The 18,053-nt window shown below is 37.7% G+C and overlaps 1 protein-coding gene across 6 annotated transcripts in view; it reads left to right on the forward strand.

Moving 5' to 3' along the window:
* The window catches only part of MPP7 (MAGUK p55 scaffold protein 7), a 147,415-nt gene that overhangs the window by 88,562 nt on the left and 40,800 nt on the right, over positions 1-18,053 (forward strand). For all 6 annotated transcript variants that reach the window (XM_026796033.2, XM_026796029.2, XM_014270280.3 and 3 more), the window contains one exon: positions 12,049-12,180. In XM_026796033.2, coding sequence (XP_026651834.2) covers positions 12,049-12,180 — 132 coding nt within the window. The remainder of the gene's footprint in view (positions 1-12,048; positions 12,181-18,053) is intronic.

Raw genomic sequence — 18,053 nt, forward strand, 5'->3', positions numbered from 1 at the left:
CCAGCACTGAATAAGGACTTAGGGTTTGCATTCTTTAATCTTGCTTTACCTTGTTAAAGATATCAAGAAACAGAATAGTATTTCCATACCCTAGAACCTAAATCCAGTTGAATACTCTATGTTATTTTTAAGCAGACCAAAAATTAGCTCTTTGAAATAGAAGTATAGAATAACCTGAGTTGAAATGGACCCACAAGGATCATCAGAGTTCAGCTCCTGGCCCTGCACAAAGAATCACACCATGAGCCTGAGAGCATTGACCAAATACAGCCAGCTGTCACTCTTGGTGCTGTGATCACTTCCATTGGGAATCTGTTCCAGTGCCCAACCACCCTCTGGTATCCAGCCTAATATCCCCTGCCACACCTTCAGGCCATTCCCTCAGATCCTGTCACTGGTCACCACAGAGATGAGATCAGTGTCTGTCCCTCCCCTTCTCCTCATGGGGAAACTGTTCAGGATGTCTACCCTCAGTCTCCTCCAGACTGAACTGACATAGTGTGTCACCATCATATTTTCTGAAAAATCTCCTTGCCCAGGATTTTCTCCTGGGAAGCTGAGAAGCCTCAGAGAAAAAGGAAAACAAATTCTTATCTCATTTGCTTCTCCTGTGTTGTGCTCACATGTGGAATGTATTTGGAGATTGTTTATCCAACTGGTGATTGTTTCATTGGTTTCATGTGAATTGTTTTGACTTAATGACCAATCACAGTCAAGCTGTGTCAGGATTCTGGAAGGAGTCACAAGTTTTCATTATTATCTTTTAGCTTTCTGTAAGTATCCTTTCACTATTCTTTAGTACAGTTTAGTTTAGTATTCTTTAATATAATATAGTATAATAAAGTAATAAATTAGCCTTCTAAGAACATAGAGTCAGCTTTATCATTCCTTCCTGCCATGGGGCACCCCACAAATACAAGAATAGTGACCTCATCCACTCCTCATGTGGCTTCACCTCCAGACCTTTCACCAGACAAAAACTGCACTTTCAGAAATCTACAATACATTTGCAGAGAGCTGGGCAGGCAGACTCAAGACTGATCTGTTGGTGTTTCAAATCACCCAAATATGTCCTTGCTCAGATCCAGACACCATTCCGACTGGAGCTACACAGCACTGCCTGCAGGCTGGCCTGGCCATGAATATATGTACCTAGAAGTTTTCTATCTTTAAGGTCTACATTTCACTGCAATTTAATAGAAACAAGCAAACAAAGTGCCCATTCACCCCGTACACAAACACAACAATGTAAATTTCAATACATTTATAGTTCTGGTTATTTACCATCATTTTAACTTTGCCATGTTAACATCTTAAGCTGTTTTTAAACAGAATAGATAGTTGAGATATACATCAAGAAATGGCATTTCTGATTTAAGAGTGGACACTCCTGTGAGTGCTTTTGTACAAAATATGAATAGCACAAAGAAATAAGTATTCTCAGCTTTAGTGATTTATCATTTCCCCAAATTTATGGAACTTATGTAATAGCAAAAAGTAATGTCTTTAAAGTGGAGAGTTGTACAGAATTCTGAAAATAATGACAAAAATTTAAAAATTATGATGTATCAGGTAGGTACCAGTGCAATTGAGAGAAGTGTCTTTATAAAAATTTAGGGTTTTTATGAGTCTGGAAGTATTGCTGTTGAGAGCACTGAGCTTTTTTTTCCTTAATTCTCTATAGACAAAATATTTTTCATTGTCATGCAATTGTGTAAATTGGAACATTTAATTGGAAGACAGATTCAAGATGCTAACACAAAATACACCTAAAAAGGAATTTAATTTTGGCTATTTAATGAACATGTCACAAGCAGGTTAGTAAAATGGTCTTATCTGTTGGTAGGGATGGAAATAGGAAGAAGTGGAGTGGTCACTAGAGTAACTCTGTCAGTAACAGGGCAGAAGTCCAGTGAGGAGCACTGTAAGAAAGGAGATGTACAAATGACAGATGATCAAGCTAAGAATGAAAGACTTTAAAGCTTCCAAATTCTTTTCCACATTTAATTAAAAACTGTCTTGATTAACTAGTTTCAGTTCCTTTTCTAACAAGCTGGAAAAAGCTGTGTTCTTTTTGGGATGCTGCCATAACAGAAGAGCATAATTGTTATTTATTTTAAAAATTGTTAGAAAAAGTGAAACAAATAACTATAGGAATTAACATTTTAGGCACTTACTTTATTGCTGTGGCTGTGAACAGTAAAGACTGTTAAAGAAAGAACCATCTCTTAGTCCATTGAACAATATTATCCCAATTACACTAACTTTGAGACAGGCTTGGGACATATTCAGATCTAAATAACGTTTAATTTTGTCTGTAGAACAGCAATTACACTTGTGATCATTGCATATCAAAATAAGCAATTAACCATTTAAGTTAATCTCTAGTAGGGTAAATTGTGTTTTTAATTATATAAAATATGTCCATTGTGGTCATTGGTGTAATGGGCAGAACAATAATTATTTCAAAAGTTAATGCCACTGTGCTAAAACTACTCTGAAGAATGTTTATACCTTTATGACCTGGAGAAAACAAAGCTGCTGCAATGGTGGTTCTGCCTGTTTCAGTGGAGTTTAAATTCTGTTTATGTGTGCTGGAAGGTTTGCCAGCTGCTAGTCTGAAACATAAACCAGGTACCTAAACAAGGGCACCCGGCAGGACTGTGAATGAGCTCAGTCTCTCATGGTGCACAGGAATGTGAAGTATTTGGGTCACTTTGGGGCATGTACCTATAGCCAAGGGGAGCAAGAAGTGGACATGCAGTATTTTTCTTGTCTTCTCTTTTATTACCATAGAGTGAACAGGATTTTGGAAGTTAACTTTAAGATTACTTGCAGAGTGAAGGAAAAACTGCACTTATACGACTGAGAATGTTACTGTTCATACAAAATACAGATTCTTTATTTTAAGTTGGGAGGTGGGGGGGTTTAATTGCTTTCAAATGGCAAAGATGCATACACCAGCAAATTGCAAGTAGGACTTAAGCTTGCTGTTTTATTTGCAATTCATTTGTGGTACACTTGACTTTCAGTTTCACAAAATAATTTACATTTGTAAATATTTTCATCTAATTTCACCTCTTTGGCTTTCCTTCAGAACAGAACCATGTGTGAAACAAATCTAAAACTGCCGATAATGAAGCCCAGGACACTTTGTTCTTAATTTTCAAATAAAATTTCTGTATTTGATATGGTTTCTTTTAAAAAAGAAATAATGCTTTTGTGAACATGAGGCATACCTTTAACATTGTTCTGTCCTGATCTGATTTTCTTGTATTTGCTGACAAATTTGTAAATTCTACCCTTTGTTTCATAAACAAGTGCTAATACCATCTTCCCTGCCATCTGAGGCTTACTAGGCTTGCATAGTAGCCCTAAAAGACTGTTCAGATCAAAGTGTGGCTTGTTCTGTTAAAAAAGCAAACATTTTAAGTGTTTATCAGCAGAGCCTTCTAAAGCTGCCTTACAGTCACTGATGAGACTCAGCAATGTAAATTAATGTCCAGGAGACTCTGGGCTTTTTTCTACGGGAACTTCAACATACAAAGCACAGAGAGAAAATACTGAGCTATAATAATATAAAACAAAATCCATTTTTGCTTTGAAAAGTTCATGAAGCATTTCATGTAGCATGTAATTAAAAAAAAATAAAGTTAATCTAAACTTTGTCTTCTTTCCAACATTTCCTTTGTAATTAGACCTGCTGAAGATTTTTCCATCAGGGCTTTTTCACTGAGCTATGTTTTCTGCAAAGTCAACATTTTCCACTGGAAATTGTTGGGATTTGCCTACAACTGTTCAGGTTTTGTATCTGAAGAACTCAAATACAAATTTCAGGTCCATTAAGATCTGAGCTACATTTGGGCTGCTACTGTGTCCTGGGCACTTGGGGACCTTTTGGCCCCGTCACCTTAGAGACCTGTATTTCCAGATGTACCAATGTTTTCTGCTCTGGGCACATGTCTTGGGAGTCTGTTCACCTCTACATGAAATACTTATGGTTGCAAATGGTAACACAAACTACAGGATCTACAGTATCTATTCTAAACTAGTTTAGGAAGCATAATTTCCCATGATCTTTAACTATTTACTCATCAGTGATCTGCAAGATGTATTGGTAGGAGTGGTTGTAGGAATTGTGCTCATATATGAAGAGATTTTACTGTACAAACACTTTAGATTTATTAATATGGTGAGCTGGAGTGCAATGTACTTCATATGTCAACTGAAGAGTTACCTATGTAATCCTTACTTGCAAAATCAGATGCCATTAATTTGTAAATCTACAACAATGTGCTTGAGTTTTGATGGTATACTGTGAAGTATCAGCAGGAAGATAGAAATATTTATTTTTCCCCCAATTAATAGATGCAAATGACTACAACAATTGGCAAGGACCACAGCATTGAAGATTTGATGGCATTGGTTGATGGACAGATATCCCATACATGTTCTGAGCATACCAGCATGAAGCTGGGGCAGTGGGGACAGTGCTGAGAGACTTTCATTGGCAAATGACTGAAATCCTTCTCCCCAGTGTTTCGTGTCTTTGAATTATTTGCCACTTTGGGAAGCTGTCCATCACATATTTTGGCAACCAGGTGGAGGAAAAATATATTTTATTTGTAACTCTTTTCAGCTTTAGACCTTGACTTCCGATTTCCATTTATGCTTGCACCCATAATTAAAAAAAATTATAAAGAAAGTTTTTCTGGTTAAGGAGAGCTGGAAAAATCTGTTGCTGTTTATTTTTGGAATGTTACTTGCATGGAGTAAGTAAAAAATATATAATGGTGAAATATTCCTTTTAAAAACAGCAAGAAAAGCCTTGATTTTTCACATCTGTCAGGCAGAGAAAATCAGACACCAGTTGGGGCACACTCTTATTGTTGTAGGAACTGACATGTAACAATGCACAACATAATAGAAGCATTGAGACGAAATGATACAAGGGAGGTGAATGAATATAGTGCATGAATATATTTAAGTAACAACCATCATGTTACTCTGGAAATGCTCTCAGGTCCATCTGATGATAACTCGGCTCATGTCCAGTGCAGAGCTTCTGTCCATCTTAGACGTATGGATATGAGAATGCTCACTGGCAGCCAACATGTAATAAACAAAGTGATAGATAACATAAACAAAAGTGAGGCCAGGCAGGTTGGCAGCAGAAAATATAAAATCTGAAAAGTAAATCAAGGAAATTCTTTGGTTATGTATACAAACTTTCCGACATGAGGGAACCAACTCTCACCCACCTAAGAACGTTGAATCACATGCATGTAACTACAGCGTTCAGATACAGAACATAACAGTTGGCAACATTGCTAAGGCCGGTAATTTAGGAGGAGGAAAAAGTCATGACAGATAAAATCACATCCCTTTCAAGTAGTAATTCCATTCATCTACTGAAAATGAACTAGTGAATTGGAGAAACTACACAATATAAAGCAAATAGTCCCTTTTTTTAGATGTCATCTTTTTATGCTGCTTTTTCCTTCAGTGGTCTTTTTCTGTTGCATTTGTTGGACCATATTGTGTTTGGACTCTCTGTTCAACAGTCTCCTCTTTTCTACTTTATTTTTCTTTAGGTTTCCAAATAGTAGGAGTGCTCTGTACTGAATTTAAGACCTCCTTATCATAGATCAATACATATTGTTATTTTCTGGAGGAATTAGGTTTATTCAGATTCTTTTAACCTTTTGGATCAATATATTTTTTTCTTTTGAGGACTTTAGACATAATGCCAATGTCAAATAAAGGCTGAGTCATTCCTAGAGTCATTGTCTTTTTTAGAAAAGGCAACTGCATTCTCAGCTTTTACTTTCTTTGATGTTTTCATCTGATTTCTTTGGGGTGCCTTTGGATGGTTTTAAACCAAGAAAAGGTACATGCTACCACTGTAGACACTTAATATTCTTGGGAAGATGCCACTTTTTCTAAAAAGGAATCGATTAAGGATTGCCAAGATATTGAAACAGTGCTGCTGTCTTGGCATTTTCCACTCTGACAGCCATCTATTTGTACTCTTGGAAGTTCCTTAAACAGGGCTTAGAGCTTCAAGGACACTTGAGCTACATGAATCATGTTGCGAATGTAAAACAGACTGTTCATATTCTTTACTATTGATTTAAAATCAGAGCTTTTTTCACTGTTATCCACAACTGAGGGAAAACATAGGGCTGTCATCTGGAAGGGTATTAACACCTTTACCAGATGACACGGATGGATGGAGTGTGTGTTTCTGTGAACACTGAGAACAGTTTGATTTGGGAAGCTTCTCCAGGGGCTGTGAACACTGAGCCAGAGGAAGCGGGGGTCTGAAGATGCAGAAAGTTCATTTTTCTGTTGGCTGTTGCCGTCTGGCTACCAGCTGCAGGTAAGCCCATCAGTTCAGAATGGTGAATCTGAAATCAAGAAATAGCATTTTCAGGCAAGGAAATTACCCTTTTGTGAGAGACAGTTCACATAGTCATGAATAAAGTCCACTGTAGTAAAGAGGAAACAGTAATATATACTGAATATCGATCCAGCTGAGATGTTGCTGTGCTAAGATCATTAGTCTACCATAGATATTAAGAACTCAAAACCGCACATATACACAGTGTGTGTTGTTATTATTTTGAACCACTGCTGTGACCCAGCTGCAAAAAGATTGGAAGAGAAAGGGATTTAATTGCCAGCTGGAACAGCTTAAAGTAGAGGGCAGTTTTAGTTTAAGTACAGATGCAAGCATGCAGATGCACTTGCAAGTGTGGAATGTTATTTTCTGTTTTGTACATATCTGCTGTCTTCTCATACAATGTATAATTTCTGTATATGTTTATAAAGGATATATAGGAAAAGATATCATTTGCAGGATGGAAGGAAGTAAATTAGCCCAGATTTTTTATCTCTTACTTAGTACACCCATTGGTTCCTGATTATGAACATAAAATTATGCTTAAGTTAAAGGACCATATTTAATTTTTCTTACTGTCCCTGTCAAAGGTTTTTGCTTATGTTGATTGAATAGTGTGAGTGATCCTCAGTAGCAAAAGAAAATTGATTTAACTGGAAGTTCTTTAACATTATGTACTCTATATATTTAACTTGGGAATTTTGTACAGAACAGAAAATCACAGATTTCTCTTGGAAAGTGATTGGATTAGTGCAGCATCCGAGAGAATAATACTACTTCCTCTACTTGATATGTGTTTACTGTAGCTTGTAAAAAATATTTTTACCTCTTACTCTTGCCATCCTCTGGCTACTTCAGAAGCACAACTGAGTTCCTCCTGCCTGTAGTTTTACTGCTTGCTTCTGCTTCTGGATTATACTTCATGCTTTAGCTGAGATGGAGTGTTCAGCTAATGTGATTGCTCTTATCTGCTGATTGAGATGCCTGTCCTCACCTGCCTTATCTTGTATTGGGGTTGGGGTTGCACACAGTCTCTTAGCAGACAGAGTTGGTGGTGAAGAGATTGTCATGTGCTGTTGATTTCTGATGGCTGCTTTACCACACAGTGGCTAGAGTCTGTATGCATCACCAGAGTGATTCAGCTTTCTCCAGGTTTATTCTACTGTTTTGTAAATTCTTGCACATTTGGCTTTTATGACTTCTGTGCTTCTCCTTCCATTCTGATGCTCTTGATGGTCTTTCCTTCGGCGTTTCAGTCTTCTCCCAGCTCTTTTCAGCTTTTCTTCTTTGGTATCTGTTGCTGGATGACATTACTCACATTATTCTAATTTTATGCAAGTTACTCATTAATTAATCTTACCAGTCTTGAATAATTTTCTCCACCAACATTTTCATCCTTTTTTGTTTCTTCTGTAACCTTATCTCAAAGGAAAGCATAATATGGCTGGAGCTCTCTGGAGCATGAGCTCTGCCAGGTGAGTTCAGGGGCACATTGCTGTGGTTGCTGATAAAGTTACTTTTCTTGTCAAGTGAAACTTCCCTGTGCCAGCCTCAGTGGCAGTTACTGGCACCGTGGCAAAGCAAAGAGGTGGGAAAATGTCTGTGTCTCACCTGCTGGAGTTGAAGCTGAACTGCCAGAGAACGTGGCTGCTGCTAATGGTGCAGGCTGTGCACTGGGACAGCGCAGTCATGGGCCATTTTGTTCCATTTTGCTGACGCTGCTGCCAGGGCAGTGATGTGCTCCACTGCCTTGGCTGTGCCACTCTCTTGGTGCAGCTGTTGGCTCTCGTAAGGGTTGGTTTGAGTCGCTACAAAGTTTCTGTTGATGACTATTCACTATTTAAATTTCTAGTAATGACTTTTTCCAACTACTATTAAGAGGCTGGTTCTGTTTCTTCATCCATTCTGTTTCACTTCTTTAACTCACCATTTTCTAAAATGCTTTTCTAGACTACTGAACAGAAAGCATCTATGAAAAATAAAGCTTAGATGGAGATTTTATTTTAATAGTGAGGATTAAAAAACATAAGAAGCTGTGTTCATGAATCAGGAGCTACTGGTGTTTTTTTACTCCTGTAGATCTCAAAATATAAAAAGAAGCAAAAAATAATATGAAATTTATCATTGTTTTATAAGAGCAAAAATGTAATTAGTCTAGTTAAGTGATACATATTTTTCAAAGTGTAGAACTGTTTTCATTAATAACATTCTCAATTTAAATAAACATTTAGAGTTTCAGAACTGTTTAAGAAAAAGAACTTACAACGTTTCCAGTGTCAGGTTTTCTTCATGTAAGTTGATAGTGTAAGATTTCAATTTATAAACTGTGAAATGATCAGTGATAGTTTTAATATGAAAAATATAGCACTAGTTATTAGACATTTCAGAGGTCCGATGAAAGTATTCATTTCCAGCTAGATCATGTCTAAGAATTTAGCTGAACATCAATATTTATGTTTAGGTAGTGCAGGAGTTTGAATCATACCTTCTTTCAAGTTCTAAATATGGACCATGTTTACATTAGTGAATCATAAGCATAGAACTTTGAGCTGAAATAAAATCTTTTTCTCCAGAGGTGCTTAAATATACATGACCCAAATCTCAGATTCTGTGTTCATAGTTCTGAAGAGTTGTGTATTTGAAAACAAAACAAAAGCATTTTAAAAACTCCGAATTTGTATGCACTTCTTGCAGTTTCCTGTGAGAGTTAAAAAATTAGTATCATGGACATGAATCAGCTCTTCACTTCTTATATACAAAAAGAGAACATTTCTATCTTTACATTGTGCATTTGCTGCACAATTATTCTGGGTAAGTCTTGTTCATCTTATGATTCAAGTTTTGTTTCTTGGCACTTGCAATTTGTTTATTTTTAAGTAAATCCCCAATATTCTCTATACACATCTAGTCTGATACATCATTTTTTATACTATGCTAATTGAATAGTGCAGAGATTCTGCTGAAGATCTGTGCATACAGCAGCTTATTCTTGTGTTCAAAATATACAGAAGTGCTCATGAGGACAGACTGATCACCTATAGTTGGACACATTAAGTGAAATCAAAATGGCTTTTTTAAGTTTTCTTTGCAAATTAGCTGTTGCCCAAAGTCTGTGCTGATATTTCAGAGCAACTGACTGACTATTCGACTCTTCAGTTGCTCTGACTATTTCAGAGCACTACAGTGGACACAGTAGTGTGTGAAAAGAAGCAGCAATAGAAGACAAGGAAAGAAATCTTAGCATGTTCAGTGTACATCATAAACAAGTTTGTGATTACAGAAGCTCTTCTGAAAGCTTGACTGAGAAAAGACACATTGTTTCTGCTCTCATTCCTGCTCTTATCTGAAATATGTATCTTTGCACTGAGATAAAGTAGTGCTGGAGTTTGAGGAAAAGATACTACATGGCTAACTGTAATACATTGTAGTTTAATATGTTTTTTGGGAGAAGAAAGGAATGGGTTGATAAGTTCTAGTTGTTGTGAAGTTGAAGTGAAGAAAAGTATCATAAATACCAGGCACTGATTGGTATTGGTTTGTAGTACTTGAGATGCATCGTTGTTCTGTGTGCAGTGTCCAGGATCCTGATCTAGCAGTCAGAGCAGGGAAGTGTCTTAATAACACTAGTGGCCTAATTCAGTGTAGAAGGGGACAGAATTGGTTTTGCAAGTTTCATTGTCAAGGGTAGGTTCTTTTAAACATGTTTTAAGTGTCTGCCTTTTACTCTGGAAATGGTATTTTATATTATTTTCATCTGTTTTCTCTATCTGCCTGATTGTTTTTAAACTGGAGTATAGAACCTCATTAAATTGAACCAGTCCATGAATGTGCCCTAGCTTTATGTGGAAAATGTAATTGCAGAAGACTAGTTTAAGGAGTCTTAACTTTAAGTAGCCTGAAGTAAAAGCAAACACTACTTTTGTTTTAGTGTATCTTTGATATTTCATATACATCTTAGAGGACTGCATGTGACTGCATGGCTTTTACAAATGTAATGCATCACAATAAACATTTCCAGGAGGATCCATAATTGTTAGCCTGAGGTTTTTAGCTCAGATCTAAAGTAAAACTGGTCATTCGTTGGAGGGAGATGGTAATTTCTGATGGTAAGTAGTATAAATTCATAACTGTATTGGGAAGAAAACCAGAAGTAATTAGTGTGTTGAAGTGTTTTAATGAAATCGTACAATGTGCATAAAGATTAGTAAAGCAATAGTATTTATCACAAAGCAGGCATGATCTTCCTGTGTGTTTGTTTTGTTGAAGCCCTAAGTTTAAATTTACATTTCAGAATTTGAAGATTACCATATGGTCTCTTTGCCTTTAGCTTTTGACGTGGTAGCTTGTAGCATTTTCTGGAAATTACTTTTTGTTGTTAAAAGTTTCCTCCATTCAGGAAAAGAAAAACCCTGAAACAGTATAATGGAAGTGTCATGTTTTTTAAAAACAGTTGTATTATCCTTGAGAACATTAGAGTTTCTGGTCATTTGTGTACTCAGTCAATTACTGGCCACCAATGACTAAGTAGCAAGGAAACTGGCATCAGAGAAATGTCACCATTTTCTGTCCTTTAATAAGAAAGGATGTTAAATAGTCACATATTGAGAGAAAACTACTTGAAAACAGAAGCAACAAAGCAGTAGATAGGATTATACATCTGGCTGTTGCTGTTATTTGTTGTACAATGTACAGTTTTCACTACAAAAGCTAAAGTATTACTTAACCATTTTTCACCAATGTACAGGGTATTACAAATAATGGAGACTTTTTGAAGTAGAAAAGAGTGTCAGGAGTTCTGTATCTAGAAAAAACTGTGTATTTTGTGTTATCACTGAGATTTTTTTTTCGAGCCTTAGGAGAATGAGCTTTCTCATTTCCTTTGCCTTTTGGGATTCTTATTTCCTGAAAGGAATATTCATAAATTATTTTATTTTTAAGATGAAACCTTTTGTCAGTCTTTGTTAGACATTTCTTTGAAAAATATGAGCTGTGCTTGAACTGGAGAAGCAATAGAGAAGGAAAAGAAGCAAGAAAGACAGGCAACATGTGGTTGATAAGCACCTACATAAACCAAATTGCTTCAGTAGTATGTTCCTCAGTCTCAGTTATGAATTCCATAATAAATTAAAAATTCCTAAGACAATTTGAGACTCACATGAAAGGAATCCAGTAAGGAGGTAAGCTTTCAGAGCTCCTGTAAAGAGAATGGTTGGGCAACAGCTTCATGTTATACATCTTGTGCTTGAACAGAAATCTTGGAAAGTGCTTATTTTGTTTGTTTCATAGGACTGTCTACTGTATCAAATAAATTTTTTACTTATTGCAATTATAATTATTTACTTACTAAGGTTTTCCCTTGTTCATAGTTTTTATTTCAAGCTAGCATGCAAAGCACGTGGTGGTTTTTTGTGTGTATGAAGGCACAGTTCTCCACCCACAATTTACTAGTTGCATACATTCCATATATGGAAACATATTCTTTATGGAGTTCTTTCATCAGTTTGAAATGAAGTAAAATTGTATATAAGAATTATATTCAATCTACTTGCAGTAGTAAATTCGGGGTATGAATAATATCCTCTGCTTTCCCTTCCCTAAACTTTTCAGATGCCAAATAATAATATGTTGACCAATAATATTTCCAGGCTTTGCTGTCTGTACATGATACTGTTGCTCAGAAGAACTATGATCCTGTCTTGCCCCCCATGCCTGATGATATTGATGAAGAAGAAGATTCAGTTAAAATAATTAGGCTTGTCAAAAACCGGGAACCGTTGGTAGGTAACCCTGTCTTTTGGTTTGGGGTTTTGTGTTTGCATGCAGGGTGGGAGGCGCTCAGATTATGAATGTGAGTGGGGGATGTTAACTTGAAACATGGATAGACAGACATTACACATGATTATTCATAACATAAAGTAATACACTTGTGACTTCCATTCACAGTCTTTATTAGTAAAGCATATGAAGTGAATAATCATCATCAATGAGTGATCATCATGGTGTTTAAGCATTATATATGTCAGCCAGTCTGAACATTTAGATCAAATATATATTTGTCTTTTATCTTGAATTCAAATCATGAACTTAGCTTAAAATGTGAGACAGAGAATGAATCCCCAAAGAAATCTTGACCTGTGTTGTGAACTGTGCCTGTTAGCATTCATGTAAAAAAACATGACCTTTCAATACACTGAAAAGAAAGCATGAAAACATATTTTAAAATACTTGAATTGAAATCTGGGCAAATTTAAAATGTCTGTTGTTTTACTTTGCATTATGAATACTAGAAAGTTAATATCTTCATGGGGATATCTGGAAAAATGAAAGGACTAAACCTAGGTTGTATTACAAGAATATTAAAATGCTTTACTGATTTGGTTCTTTTTATTTGCTGTAGAGTGGGAGTCATCTTGTATAAAATTTAACTATGTTCTTTTTATCCTGCAAACCAGTAAGAGGTTTGTTTTATGTTATATTGAATATTTGTTTTAATGGACAGCAATCCTGGAGAAATACCTGCAAACTTACTTTGAGAAGGTTGTCATTCTGTACTTGAGACAACAGTGGGAGGCTGCTGCTTCTGCTAGACATACAGGGGTATTTTGTCCCACAGTAAATATCTAACTATCATTCTAATTCTTGATGGATTTCTGGCATCAATAAACAAGAAATGAGTTTTCTTATTGACTGACTGTAGGTGCTCATGGGCATAATAACAAGTTTGACCATATGGAAATTTCTTATTTTGTTTTAACATACTAAATATTTTTCCCTCAAATATTTGAATGACAGCTTTAAGCTTTTTGTATTTTTTAATCAAAGACATTATTTGAGAAAGAAAACAAGTTTGCTTTAGGATTTAGTATCAGAAATATTATTCCTTCTGAGAGGTATGTGGAGATTTGAACATACAGTATGAAATGAAGTCTAATTGAGGAGCCTATTTTTAGTGTTAATTGTAACACCTTTTTTTATGATTTGTCAGAAAAAGCTTAATAAAATCTTAACTTACATAGTTTCATATTACAAACATGATTTTTTACTAAGACTTAGGAGTTCAACACCATAAGTTAATAGTATTTCAAAATGGATTGGATAATAGTAACTTGTAAAACATAACTCAGATATTTTCTGAAAACTTCTATGAAAAATATACACTGTATATTGGCCTTTTAGATTTTAAGCTCTCCTAAAGAAACCACTTGCTTAAGCCGAAGGTTATCCTTGGACTGTTCCTCAAATTCCAGCCTTGCCTCCTCGTTCCGGTGGGACTCGGAGCTCTTCCAGATACCTGTGTGTCTGTTTAAGCAGCTCAGCCCCACACAGCCACTCACTCATTGTCCCAGTGGGATGGGGGAGAGAATTGGAAGGATGAACATGAGGAAACTCGTGGGTTGAGACAGACAGTTCAAGAGGTAAAGTGGAAGTGCAAGGAAAGAGAAATAAGGAATTCATTCACCACTTCCCTGGGCAGGCAGGTGTTCAGCCATCCCCAGGACAGCAAGGCTCCATCACTTGTAATTGTTTCTTGGAAGGACTAAAACCATCATTCCACACATTCCCCTTCCTTTTTCTTCCCTCGGTTTTCTTGCTGAGCATGACAGCACATGGTGGAGGACGTCCCTCTGTTCAGGTGGGGTTGGCTGTCCCAGTTGTGTCCTCTCCCAGCTCCTTGTGCACCCCCGTCCTCCTCACTTGTGGGGTGGTGAGCAGAAAAGCCTTGACAGTGTGTAAGCGCTGCTCAGCAATAGTTAAATTATCCATGTATTATCAACACTGTTTTCATGACAAATTTAAACAAAACACCATAGGAGCTACCATGAAGGAAATTACCCCTATCCCAGCCAAAACCTGTACACTGTCTTAAATCTACACTTGTGAATTTAAGTTAACAAGACTGTTGGTGTTAACAACGCTTGTATTACAGAGGTAATAGAGAAGGGGTTTTACACCTTTTACTAGACATGACAGCAGCCATGGAAAATAGAAAACATGTGAGCAAACTAATTTCTTTAGTTTAAGACAGTTTTGTTTATTTGCCAATGTGAAAACAGCCTTACAATAGAATGTGTTGTAGACCTTTTATTAGGAAGAGGCAAAGGGTAGAATCTAATTGAAGCATTAAAGTACTTCATTGTCACAAGGACAATAAAGAAAAACTCCTCAGCAGTGAAAGATGCTAAAACACAGGGCACTGGTCACAAGGTGCAGCCCTGGGAGGTTTAGACTAAGAATTAACAGTAGTCCATTATTTGGGGAGTCCAGAACTGGAGCAGAGTAACTGGATATGTGGAATCTCCAGTATTTCTAAGGTTTTACTTTATCTGTGTAGGAAAACTGTATTTGTGATCTTTCCAGATCCTGAGCCTGTCTTGATGTTTTATTTTTGTTAGAGAAGAACTTACGGTGAGTCCTGTTACTTGTTCTCCAAGAAGAATTCAAAGAATAGAGAACAGTCCTCTTCCACAATACACTGTCAATCAGTTTTAACATCATTCGTATTCATGTCAAACATTAATTTCTTTGTGTCAGATTTATAGTGACTTACTATGACACCATCAGCACAATACATAACAAACCTATTATTTTTGTCTTTGTCTTCTCTAGATTTTTTTCCCCTTATGGGTCTTACTGAAATACAGCATGGCAGAATAACTGAAGACAGGCTTATACTATTATATTAGATCTTCTGTGTTTATGCTTCCCAAAGTTATTTTACTAAAGGAAGATAACCATGACCTATGTTTACTAAACTAATTGTAATTTCATTTATTATTTATTTCCATATATTTTTAATGGCTTTTCCTTCAGAACTTGCTCTGAAATCTTGGATATTCTTAGAAGAGATCAAAGAATCTCTGCTTGTTCTGTTAATGGATTCATTCTCCAGTCAAAAAGTCCTGACTTCCACTTGCAACATTGTATCAGGATTCTACTTTTAGAAGCAATTGAGTTTGAGATTGGAGATACTATACAAGATTTTTACTGGGATAGAGATTGTTTCATTTCTTGACTTGAAGATATGGAGCTCTTTGAACTTTTCTTCCATTCGAGACACAGACTAATATTCTATTTGTACCCAAGCAGTAGAGATTGTTTCCCTGCAAAGCCACAAGCTTTACATCAGTTGCAAACCCTTGACATTCTGAATTGCATTTCCTTTGGATTACTTTCAGCAGTACTCACTGTGAAGCAATTAGGCACTCTCTTAACTTCTTTGGAAGATACCTAGTGACCATTTTTATATAAAACTGCACCACGTTTCCTCTCATGCTCCTGTTCGTGCTTTTCTCTGAGTTAAGCCCCTCACCAAAGTTCTTAGCTGGGGTTAATCATATATTGATGAAGCCTGAGTTCCCAGGAGTAATCATTTCAAGAGAGAGAAACACATGGTTTGTAGGAGGGCCTTCTGTTTGCCAGATTTCATCAATTCAGAAGTCAGTGCTGAACTTTCCCCCAGTTTTTTGAGAGAAGTGTTTTAAACTTTTTGTTAATCCTTCCACAATATTAGGTTTGGGGTCTTTTTAATGCTCTGTTAGCAAATGCCATTCCAGCAGTGTCTCCCTCGAGCAAGGTGAAATTGTGTTAGGATGTTTTGTTCTAACTAAGGATTTTGGAACATCTCTGAATGTCATGGTTTGGCCCTGGCACAGAGCCAGTGCCCCCATGAGAATACCCTCTCCCTGGTGTCTGCTGTGAGATGTGACCAGGAATAAGCAAAGCAGGCTCCAGCTTAGAAATAAAGAAAACTTTATTACCTAAACTACAAGAAAATAGGGAAAAAACTGAAAACCTTACAAAAAGCACTTTCCTCCTCCCCACCACCAAAATTTCCCAATCCGATACATTCCCCCAAATCACCAACTGCCCAGTCTGGCATTACCCTTTAGAATACTCAAACTTCACTTCATGAAGAGGAGAGGAGTCCTTCTTGCACCATAGGCTTCCCCTGGAAACACACTGAAACCTCGTGTGCTTCCATGTCACTCAGCACCGCCCAGACAGTCCTTTTGCCATGGTGACATCTTCCTTCCATGCCCAGTGCTCTCACCACTGTGCATGGACCAGAGCTGCTTCTAGGGCTGTCTTTTAAGGATGCCTTGTCTCACTCCAAAAAGGCACAGTCTCTGCTTTGGGACATCTGTCCCCCCCATTTTGTCCCAGCCCCTGGGGCCGAGGGGTCCCCACAATGAACCCTCCTGGTTCTGAGGCACTGCCTCTCCCTAAATGCAGTCTCTGTGTCACAGGAATAAAACTGGTTCAGTCCATGGCCACACAAGAAAAGTCCAGCCAAAAGGCCACTCCAATCATCTCTCTCTCCACTCAGCCAGTCTTCTCCACTTCCCTCGGGCCAGGTCCTTGTTATCTCATCTCTTATATCTCTTCTTATTCAGCTCCGAGAAGGATCAGCATTTTTGCAAGGTCCCAATCATGAAAGAAAGGGGTTAAAAATTTCAGTCTCTGCCTGTCCCAGAGCCCCGGCACTCCCACACTCGCTGCTGCTCCGGCCGGTCACCTCCTCGCTGCACTCCCCCCCCTTCCTTCTCCTCCTGGGCCGGCTGCTGTCACATTCGTTGTCTCTCCCTCTCTCTCTCCTGTGGGGGGAATGGCTGCCCGATGTCTCCTGGGGCTCCTCCACCCTTCCATCCTCAAGGGCCTCCTCACCCCCCATCTCTGTCCAGGCCCAGGCCTAACGGGGGAGGGAGACCCGACCTCTTTCCCTGGAAGTCCCAAGAGAGCCTCCCAGAGCCGAAGCTCTGCTTTTAACCCCTGTGTGTTCTCGGAGGTGTGTCCAAACCCCACTGGCTACACCAGGTGCCAATATCAAAATCCGAGCACCCATTGGTTTGACCACAGCATCCCAGAATTTCCAGTTCTTCCTGGTCAAACCACCACACTGAACCTTACATAAAGAGAGGTAGAAACATCTCTTTTCAGAGACAATCCGGAATTCACCTGTCTGTGACTGGGCTTTTTATCAGAGAGCTTGGAGAGTGTTTACTTCTGCCTACCTCTCCAGGGCTTTTTCAGCCACAGCCCTGTTCCTAGTTAGCATTCCTGATATCCAAGATGAGTAACCACACTACCAGCGGTTCAGCACCTGGCCTCCTACTACTGCCAGCTTCCAGATGTAGTACCCCAGGTTTGTTACAGCTAGTACTCTGAATAGGATGCTTCTTCACATTAAGATGGTTGTTTCTTTGTCACAAAAATTCATTTCACATAGATCTGGTCATTTGATGACTTATCTCTATGCCATGCCATGTCTATAGTCAAGAGAAAAAGAGGCAGCTCCTGAAAATGACCCATGCCATCCATCTGTTTAAAATTCTTGACTTAATGAAAGGATGATTCAGTCTCCAGAGCTACAGAAGTAGCCTGGACAACTTAATTTAACTATGTACCTCATTTCCACAGCTGAATTTGGTGATATTAATTTTGGTGATTTAAAGAAGTCATTTATGCCTTCTGTCCATGCAGATGCAACAGCTTTCATCCACCTCACACTCTTAGTCCCTGTAGCTCAGTTCACAAAAGTGGATGAACCTAGCTGGTTTTTTGGTGGGATTTTGGTGGGATTTGGATGTAGGGTTAGCTTTAGTCTGTATAGTCTACATATAAGTGTACGTTAACTTTTAAATAGCTACTC

The sequence above is a fragment of the Zonotrichia albicollis genome, chromosome 1, assembly GCF_047830755.1.
Source record: "Zonotrichia albicollis isolate bZonAlb1 chromosome 1, bZonAlb1.hap1, whole genome shotgun sequence".
Classification (NCBI taxonomy): domain Eukaryota; kingdom Metazoa; phylum Chordata; class Aves; order Passeriformes; family Passerellidae; genus Zonotrichia; species Zonotrichia albicollis.